The sequence below is a fragment of the Notothenia rossii genome (genome assembly GCF_949606895.1).
Source record: "Notothenia rossii genome assembly, chromosome: 8".
Taxonomy (NCBI): domain Eukaryota; kingdom Metazoa; phylum Chordata; class Actinopteri; order Perciformes; family Nototheniidae; genus Notothenia; species Notothenia rossii.
Window position 1 is genome coordinate 8,999,939 of NC_136906.1, and position 10,421 is coordinate 9,010,359.

A 10,421-nucleotide genomic window follows, 5' to 3' on the forward strand; every position below is an offset into this window, starting at 1 on the left:
TGAGCAGTGAGGACACTGTTGGGAGGGGCTGCCAGCTACTCAGTACCCCCTCTCTCTTCCTTCAAGAAACGTCTCTTTCCCCTGTTAGCTGGTCTCTTATGGCATAAGCAATACTGGACAAAGAACAATATATCTTAATTTCTGAGGTTGTGGTGCTTTTCATATATCACACTAAACTTTTTCAAACAATCCATGCCACATTACACATTTAAACATGAACAGCTTAACACACCAAGTATGGCTGAGCAATATGGATAACAAACAAAAAATATCACAATATCTTTGACTTGAATTTTCACACACTTCATCAGATGTGGACAACTATAATGATTGCTCTCAGTGGTGTGTGACTGTGCGAATTTGGCGCTTGCTGCATTATTTAATTATGCGAAGACCCGCCCCTACTCTGCTTCTAATTGGCCCTGAAAGAAGAAAAACCTGGAATGTGCATCCATGTGGTGTTTGTCATCTCTCATAAAGTCGGAAAATGAGTGACTTTATTTACCATGTGTTTGTCAGAAGCTGGATCAATGACAATATCCACTAAAAGATGTAAACAACGAATGCCAGTACTATATTATTTACATCGAGAGATCCTCCTCAGTCCTCAGTGTTTACAATTGGATGGCTGTTCCTGTCCAAATGTATGATGGCAAACGTGGAATTTCCTATTTCACGAGGATCACCTGAACGCACCACAAGCCAAGCTCCGCAGCGCCAGCGGAATGTAACACGTTGTTCAGTTCACCTTCACCAGAGAGGCAGGACAGCGACCAAGAAGTGCAGTTAAGGTAACGTTAATAACCGAACGTAGGAGTAAAAGTCCATAGGCGTATGTAAAATATTAGTGCTTTCAATGTATTAAGTAGTAGTACATTGGTAGATTGGTTAACTGTTAGCTGAATTAGCTAAGATAGCTAGCTAACTAGGAAGCACGTGTTGCTAGCTAACCTTAACCTCACTAATGGGGTATGTCAAAATTAAGCTAGCTAACGTTAACTATTCTCAGATAAATAAACTGTCTGTAAGGAACACAAAATTAGCCGACGTTAATATCATACGTTTTCTTTTGGTATTCAGTAATTGTATCTGTTAAAAGCTAGCAGTTAGTTAAAAACGCAAAGGGTGGTTGTAGACTAGCTAACGTCAACCTAGCTAGTTCATAGTGAATCACAGCAATTTTACAATTTAGTGTCTGATGCCTTTTTAATGTTTTTTTTTTTTGGGGTTGATTTTTAAAATGACAGTGGCCGTCTTTTCCTGTAAATTACAGATTGCTTCTTCATGGTGAGATGGATAGATTACATGACACAACTGTGTCACTTTTAAAAGGTAAATCTCTTGTTAATTATTCAGACATCTAACATCTGTTTGCTGTTTTCTCCGTATCCAAGTTCTATTGATTTTTACACTCAGGTTTTGGACGAGATGGGCCAAATTCTAGAGGCAGGCAACAAGAACTTCACTGACCAGATCAAAGCCAGATGGGAAAGCATTTGCGAAAATGCATTGTTCTTTGGAGTGTGGAACAAGTCATTGAAGCCACCAATGGGTCTGGATAAATGTAAGCATAATGCAAATATAGATAACACTGATGTTTTATAGGTTGGGGGTGAGCATTTAATGGCTGCATGGGATGTGATTGTATTAGCTTATTTTCATTATTTTGATAGGACAGGATCTCCTTTTTGACGACTGAATTATGGCAAAATGGTAGTTATAAGGTAGTAGTGGTCACTAGAGGGTTTAAACACTACTACCTTTTGTCATTCATACAAGTGACCCTTATTGTTTTGCTTTCCCTTGTGCAACTGACAAGTGCTTTTTTTATCCCCTGCAGCGAAAGTGTCGGGGATATTATAGATTCACCCCGACCGCTGCCCCCCCACTATCCAGCCAAACTTTCAGTTTGCTGATCCAATAACTGCAATCGTTTTTATTTCACTCTTTCATTTCGCTGTGCACATTCAATATGATTTTGGTGATCCCACGCTCTCTGTCCTAGCGCAACATTCAGGCCAATTTTCCCTCAACATTTCTTTCCCCAACTGCCCCACCCAAAAAGCTTGGGTCAGCAAGTGAGGCACTGTTCCATGTTCTTGAGGTGAGTCTGAGTCAGTATCAGTTCAACTGAAATAAAACTTGATATGCCCTGAGGTTTAATTTTGTTCTACTTTTTGTCTCTAATTTGTTGCTCTCAGCCATCTGAGGACCCCAATACGTTTCTCCAGAAACGGCCCATCACCAGTCCAGTCATCCTAGACTCTACTAACCTCCTCCTGGCTGTTGGCAAAATACCACTGATGACCCTACCTAAGGAAATGATCCACGAGACTCCACTCATCCTGATGGGGTGTTTTTACACCTTCCACCTCACCTACCCCAAATGTGTTGCTACTCTCTTATCCGTCATCCAGACTGAGGTACTGAAGGACAGTATTCACGAGCGTGACTTTACTCATTCGTACAAAAAAGCAATAGCTGAATGGGGAGAATTCCCCAAAAAGTAGAGAACTTGAATTCTTTGTCCAATCTTTGTCAGTTCTATGAGGATGTATACATTTTGAAGGCCTTTGTTCATTTGAAAAATGATCCTGTTTGTTATGGACTGACTTAATAAAAACGTGTTTTTTGAAAGAATTGTCATGTTTACTTACTTTAAGAGCATGTTTTCTAATTTAGCTCCCTAAAAACAAGAATTTCATTACATGTTATCGCTTTTATCCAAAGCAACTTACATACTCAATACTGTGGACAATCCCCAAAGGAGCAATTTGGGGTGAAGTGTCTCAGGGACACAACGACATGCTGACTGCGGTGGGGTTTGAACCTGTGACCCCCTTATCCTAACACCAACGCACAACCCACTGCACCACACGCCTCCCTAAATTCATAAATCTCATTTTAAGTAATTTGATGCTAAAAAGTACCCTAGTTTTGAGTGATAATAGGCTTCTTTTGCATTAAATAGGCTTAACTAGATTGCTTGAAATTAGTCTTTTTAATCTTATTTCAAGATGTTATGGGCTATAAGGACAGTCGGACAGCCTGACTTGTTTTAAGACATATTATCAAGTGAAATTTGCTTACTGCACTAGCAGCCAAATGTGCTTGTTTTAAGTGCAAGCATGCTTATATCTAGAACGTTTGGCCTTAAATTTGACCGGGCGTTTTTGCAGTGTTGGAGTTCCTTAGAATTCTCAGTTCTTCTTTTCCACTCCCTCTTTACTTCCTCCAGACACACACACACACACACACACACACACACACACACACACACACACACATACACAGGTCCGCCCATACAGTTCGTGTCTGTTTCTGATACAAATTGCCTTGCCAAAAATCTTCATGAGTTAAACCTGATGTATTCCCTGCTGCAGGTTTCCAAAGGACCACAACAGGTAAAAGCAAGCGTGCCAGTGTGCGTACAAGAAGGCAAGTAAGTGAATATTTTATATCGTTTTTTTTACTAAATCGATAGGATCAAAAGTGGTGAAGAGGAAAATACAGACAAATCTAATTTAAAAAAAAGAATGTTAACGAGAACATGTGCTTGTTATCAAGTTTAACTCAATTCTTACCGATCCTGTTAAATACCTTAAATGTAACAATTGTATGGGATAAATGCCGGTTGGAAGCATTTAAACGTACTTTTACTTTTAAAAGCAGTAAAACTACAGTCTGTATATCTGTGTGTGGAACCATATATTTCCTTCTAATCTGATCAACCTCACACTTGAGGTGTTTGGCTAAGGATCATAGGAAGTGTTGCGTTGAGTTTGTACATGTTTGGATGAGCAGTTCTCGAGAAGCTGCAAGCAGAAAAACCTGAGCCTAAGCATTCCGCCTCAGGGTCACTGTGCATGAGCCACTAGAATCTGATAACTAAAAAGTGAATGTATGTGTTGTGAGGACAGAAATGTACAGTATGTTGTTGTGCTTGGTATTTGCCCAAAGAAAATGTATTGATATTCAAATGTTTTCCAAATGACAGATACACTGAGTTGAAACTGTGAAACAAAATCATGGGAGGCAAGGTTTCCACTACCAAGGGGAAGCAAAAAAAGACAAATGAAAGGTGAGACTCAGATTAGGCGCTTTCACACCAAGTACTTTTCCCAGGAATAGTTCCCGGGAACTTTATTTCCTGTAACTATCTATTAAATCGCGTTCACACCGGAATAAGTCCCTGAGGGAGCCGCTGACGTCCCTTCTTCTTTTTCTGCTTTGGGTTTACTGGCAGGCCGCGAACAACTTCACGGCGTATACTGCCACCCGAAGTCCCCGGCCGGAAGTCCCCGGAGTTGGGGACTGGCTTCAGTAGAAGCTGCTGGGACTCCCAGCTTCAAATCCACCGCTCCCATGTTTTATTTTGTGTTGCCATAAGTTAGTCTCTATGCTAATGCTAATAATGCTAATGCGAGCAAATAAAATGACTGAGTTTTGCGGGGCGTGGTTTGCAATTCGCCCAGCCAATCAGAAATGGGAACCTTTTCTCCCCAGGAAAATCCCTGCTCTCTAGCAGGGACTAAAAAGGGGTGAAAAGGTTTGCAAAAAAATCTTTTTGGTGTGAACGCAAAATCCCAGGAACTATCGGAACTATTCCTGGGAAAAGTACTCCGGTGTGAAAGCGCCTATTGACACTAAAACTGTATTAAAAAAACTGCATTTAAATCTGCATATTGATAATCATAGTAACTTATACCTTTCAATTATAAGCTTTGTTAACTCTGTTGTTTTTGTCATTTGTCAGATCTGGGATTTTAAGAGTATTTAGTTCTTCTGTGAGGAAGAACACAGGTGAGTTCAAATCAATAGCTTGAGGGGCAAAGCTTGATTTCCATTGGTAATCAGAAAATGCCAAGCAATGTGCATGCTCATTTTTTTCTGCTGCATGCTTGCAACAGGTAACCGTGATGCAAATATGAATTAACATGATATAATGTGTTTATCATCCTTTTAAAAGAGGCTGAGTGGGTGGACAACAACAGGTCTAAACTCATTCAGAATGTCGTCCTTGTGATGCCAATTGCTGATGAGTTGCTTCAGAGGAAATTCATACGAAATGAGATGTATGCCAACATTGAGACTTGCCGAACCAGCCACGAACAGATGAGGAGTCTCTACAAAGCTCTCACTACTGTAAAAGCCAAATGTGCCTTCTATAAAATCCTCAAGGAAAACCATCCAGAGCTATGTGGCAGTAAGTAAAGACATTTCATTAGTTGTCTATAAAATGACGATCATGTCCAAGTGAGTTATCTAAATAATGATGAGTTTAAAAACTATAATGGTTAGCGTGGAAATCAAGAGAATTGTGAAAACATTTCCAGTCTTTTAAATGAAACAGATTTGTGATCAAACAACATCAAATGAACTACACAGTTTAAAATTGCTGTGCTCAATATACTGCCTTGAATAGGCTTTGACTTCAAGTTTCAAAGGCTTCATAATATTCACAGTATAGCTACAGTGTAGATAAGGCAATGAACATCTTAAGTGCCAAGCTCCTCCAACGATGCAACATACGTCATTAATTACCAATGTGAAAGTAATGCAGACAAAGTAAACTATATACATGTCAAAAATAATAATACAATAAGAAAAATGATGCAGAGAATGTTGCAAGTGAAGTAATTGTAATCACTTTATTGTTTCATTGCAGTAGAGGAAGCCATCGGAGAGCCCAAAACATTTCGGAAGAAACAGAACAAAGTTGATTTGGAAGGCCCTGATAAAGGTGGCAAGGTTACACGGTCATCGGACATAACAAACGTCTTTAAGAAGAAGGAGAACATATCAAGCGAACACTTGGGAAGGGCAAAGAGTTTATCAGCTCAGGGGGGGCGTAAAATGAATTTCAATGGCATTTTTAGTTGCGGGAGAGGGGGACACAGGAATTCTCTTTAGCAAGAAAGGAGGATGGTTGGTTTTTGACAGTTTCTAAAGTGGCATTGTGTAAAGGCTAAGTCTGAGGTGCAGGGTCTCCCAAACAACATCTCTGTGTAGTCTTTCTGCTGTTGAGAGCACAAGTCATCCTGCTGCTTCATTTTCAGTATTTTCACAAGTATTGGGTCCCCCAGGGATTGATTTTAGGACCACTTCTCTTTATACTGTATATAAATGATTTTGTAAATTCCTCTAATGTTCAACACAAAGTCTTATTTGCTGTTGGTACACACGTGTTTGTTTCTCATAAGAAATGTAAATATCTGGAAAATAGTCTCCATGAGGAACTTACTAAGGTTACCACATTGCTTAAAGCAATAATACAATATATTACATGCACTAAGGATGATAGAATGTAATATCTTTCACTGTTTTAATTATAATACCTCTACATATTCTCTTGCTATTGACTTCAAAACAAGTGATCGTACTCTTAAATGCATTTATTTTTCACGTCATATTTCAGTTTTTGTATTTTACCTGTAAGGCTTTGACTGGCTTTCGGGCTTGAGTGTGTTTTTCTAAGATCCTATCTATCTAGTGTTTGGGCCCCTATTCTCAAACTTCCTCTAGCTTATCGGGTGTCCCATTTCACATGTCTCAATGATGTCTTATGATTGTCTTTGTATTTTAACTGTTTGTGAATAAAATGAATTGAATTTTGCCCACCATCTCATTGACTATAAGGTAATCATTTTAAATCTTGACTCATTTACTGACATGATCTGGAAAGATATGGCATTGACAAAGCTGCTTTTTCACCTATTGTCTCTACATTTCGACATCAGTGTGGACCACATGAGAAATGCTGATTTGACCTGAAGCTACTGAGACAGTGTAGAGTATTATTTATTTATTATTGAAATGCTAAAGATGTGACAATGCAAACTGTTAAACTGATCATTTGGTCTGTTTTAGGATACATTATCATTAAGAATGAGCATCTGTCATCTGCCAGCAAAACAGGAAAATATATTTTCCGTTGCTATGACACAAGGTATTTGTTCACAAGAGATATACATTCCTTTTGGCCTCGTGACGCATCCTGCATGGACATGAGTTTCTGTTCAAAGTGAAAATGACTCAACTTCTATAGAAATTAAAACAAATTCGCACAGTTCTCCTCGATTGTATATTACTTTGTGACTTAAAAGCCACAGTTTTTATGTCGGCAAGTTTCCTACTTGGATGTGATTTTTAAAGTTTTTCAGGTGAGCTAACAGAAGAAGAAAAAAATCAAATAGTACAGTTGCTCATCTCTGCCATGTATGCAATTAATTCAAATCAATGTTTTACTTTAAATTGCTCTTCTGGTGTCTGATTGAATTGTTAAGTGGAACTACAGAAAGAAAGATACATTTCCTATCCTGCTTCATGTCCTATTTTTTATACTGTATGTACATGCACAATAAAAAGAGTGTTGACATATTCCATCAAATACAACATTAACAAAAGAGCACTCCCACCCTGACTGAATGTCAAAATAGAGAGGGACCCTAGATGTTAAAACACATTTGCACAGAAACATTTGATGATATTAATGTACTTTATGCCTGAAAACGCAGGTCTACTTTCAATTTTGTGAGCTTTTAATGCTCAAGTTTGGACAATATAAACTCTGAACTGAATACTTTTTGGTCTCTCCGCTGATTCAGCAGGTTGTAGGCAAAAATAGATACTCTGATCGGCTGTCTCACTAAGGGGAATCAGTGCTCAGAAAACAGACATAAGGAAATCAGAAAGCAAATGAAAATTGTTGGCAAACACCAGTGGTGGCTGGTGGAAGTTTTCACTTTCAGCAAACATCCCAGTTTGACTTAATGCAAAAACAAACAGGAGTTTTCAGCGTTAATTTACCAGCCTTAAATGTTAATGCCTCCATAAATAATTTAAGCATTTGAGACTGAGGTCTATGTACAAACATTCAAAAACAATGGCATTAGCAATACTTGCATACATATATACATAATATATACATGATCTATATATATATATAATATATGTATATGTATGTATGTATGTATATATATATATATACAGAACAACGGTATAATCAACAGTAATACAAAAATCAGAAGATGTAACAAACTAATGATAATTATTCTTATTCTTAAAATCAATGTTCTTAAAAACGGTGGCGGTCTTCAGGTGCTCCTCCAGCACAGTGTGCAGGGAGGAAACAAAATCCACCAATCCCCTGAAAATGCCAAGAACACCCAGCTGCAGCTGCAGCAAGACGGTGGAGGTTGAACCTGCAGGAAGTTGAAGGAATATAGTCAGAAGAGAGCGCGCCAAAAACGTGAGACGCTGACTCAAGGATATTTAAAGAGACATGGAAGTTGAAAGAGAACGCAGAGTAGGCTACAGGTAATTAACGTCTTGTGGTTTTAGATATATTTAAATAATATTTAGGTTATCGGCTGTTTGTCTATTTGGCTGTTTAGCGCAGTGAACATTGTGTTTATTTTGCTTTGTATTTTAAATATTCCATTTAAAGGAATGTAGTATATAAAATCGGATTTTGTGTATGTTTTAAATATTCATTTAAAATTCAAAAGCAGTCTTTAACATTTTAATGTTTATTTATTTAAAACATTTATTAGTTGCTATACTGTAGACATTTACATATGCAGTGTTGTATAATGATATTGTTCCTTTAAGGTAGGGTAGGTAAGAATGGAGAAATCAGCTCGAGTAAGCTAGAATTTGAAAGTAAACAACCGAAAAAAAATCTGCCCCTTCCTTCAGACTTCCTTACAGAGCCCCTCCTCCAACACACACGAACGCGCACATGACCAATGAGGGCACGAGATAAGTTTGTGCACGAGATGGAAGGCTGACAGGCAGGTAGGCCATCCAAGCAGATAATTGGACTTGCTTTTTACAGCGCCACGGCTTCCACGGCTTCCACGGCTTCCACGGCTTCCACGGCTTCCACGGCTTCCACAACTTATTTGTCACAGTTGCTCCGATCAGATCGGTCTCCTCCATTTTGTAGATTACTTACGACTTTTGAATCCACATAAACACATCGGCAAAATCCGGCTTACTTTGAGCATGTGTTTGAAACAGTTTAATCCCTTTGTGAATTTTTTCCACTTGCGCCGTCCTTTAATTTCTTCATACTGCGGGAATCCAAATTCCATTTGGGGGGGGCTCTTGGGAAAAAAGGTTGGGAACCCCTGCTCTAAACCACTTTCTGTCTCTTTTTTAGGTTATAAAATAAGACATTCGTGGCAGTGGTGGGATCATTCAGTGGAGGACTCAGGTTTTTCACACATTTTTTCTTTAAAAAAATGTATTTAAAAAAAGCAGCGTGGAGGGAGAATTGGAAGGAAACCGGGAGGACCGACAAGCCTTTCAAATGTCCAGGAGAAGCAAGCCAATAGTGTAAAGGAGGAAAATGGGGCCTCTGGAGTGGTAGAAAGTACTGAGGGTGAAGGTAAGGAGCCGTCCATGTCGGACCTGGTGGCCCTGCTTCATGCTCATACAGGGCAGATGGAGGCTCGAGCTGCAAAGCAGAGCGAGATAACTACAAGACAGGAACAGCGTTTTAAAACAATCCAAAAGCACTTTTCAGCTTTTGCAGTTAGAAGTTCAGGCCAGAACATCTCCAGTACCAGATCAGCAGACCCTGATCAATCAGATGTGGAAGTCTTACCATCCACAAGCAACCATCCTTTTATATCGGTATCGAAGGTACTGCACTCAGGTGGCTCCAGTCCTACCTCTCCGACAGATCCCACTTCATCTCCCTCAACAATCACTCCTCTACCACAGCTTCAGTCACCCAAGGTCTTCCCCAAGGTTCAGTACTCGGCCCCCTCCTCTTCATCATCTACATCCTCCCCCTTGGTCAGATTCTCCGCCATCACAACCTGGACTTTCACTGCTATGCTGACGACACACAGATCTACCTCAGCAACAAATCCCCCCACAACCCCCCTCTCACACACATCGAATCCTGTCTGACTGCAATAAAATCCTGGATGCAACACAACTTCCTCAAACTCAACAGCAATAAAACTGAACTCCTCCTCATCGGCTCCAAATCCACCCTCAGCAAAACCCCCAACCTGACACTCACCATCGATGGCACCCCTGTTTCCCCCTCCACCCAGGCACGCAACCTTGGCGTGATATTCGACCCCACCCTCTCCCTCGACCCCCACATCCGCCAAGTTGTAAAAACCTAATTTTTCCACCTCCGCAATATCGCCAAACTCCGTCCCTCTCTCACCCGCCCCGCAGCTGAGCGACTCATTCACGCCTTCATCTCCTCCCGCCTTGACTATTGCAACTCACTCCTCTTCGGCATCAGCATAACATCCCTCAACAGACTCCAGCGTGTCCAGAACGCAGCCGCCAGACTCCTCACCCACACCAAATCATGGCATCACATCACCCCGGTCCTCAAAGAACTCCACTGGCTTCCCGTCTCACAACGCATTCAATCAATCAATCAATCA

General features: G+C 40.0%; 1 protein-coding gene across 5 annotated transcripts; it reads left to right on the forward strand.

Moving 5' to 3' along the window:
• The first annotated feature begins 633 nt into the window (after nucleotides 1-633).
• LOC307015337 (uncharacterized protein) lies at nucleotides 634-6,623 on the forward strand. 5 transcript variants are annotated; one of them, XM_079643858.1, is made up of 9 exons: nucleotides 634-791; nucleotides 1,274-1,332; nucleotides 1,417-1,564; nucleotides 2,066-2,104; nucleotides 2,202-3,442; nucleotides 3,998-4,081; nucleotides 4,757-4,803; nucleotides 4,970-5,206; nucleotides 5,669-6,623. In XM_079643858.1, the coding sequence occupies exons 6-9, from the start codon at nucleotides 4,029-4,031 to the stop codon at nucleotides 5,911-5,913; spliced, it is 582 nt and encodes a 193-aa protein (XP_079499984.1). In that variant the 5' UTR covers nucleotides 634-791; nucleotides 1,274-1,332; nucleotides 1,417-1,564; nucleotides 2,066-2,104; nucleotides 2,202-3,442; nucleotides 3,998-4,028; the 3' UTR covers nucleotides 5,914-6,623. The 5 variants fall into 5 exon arrangements, with proteins under 5 accessions (XP_079499984.1, XP_079499985.1, XP_079499983.1 ...); XM_079643859.1 differs by having other exon boundaries at nucleotides 2,211-3,442; XM_079643857.1 differs by having other exon boundaries at nucleotides 636-791; nucleotides 2,006-2,104; nucleotides 2,211-3,442.
• The last annotated feature ends 3,798 nt before the right edge of the window (nucleotides 6,624-10,421 follow it).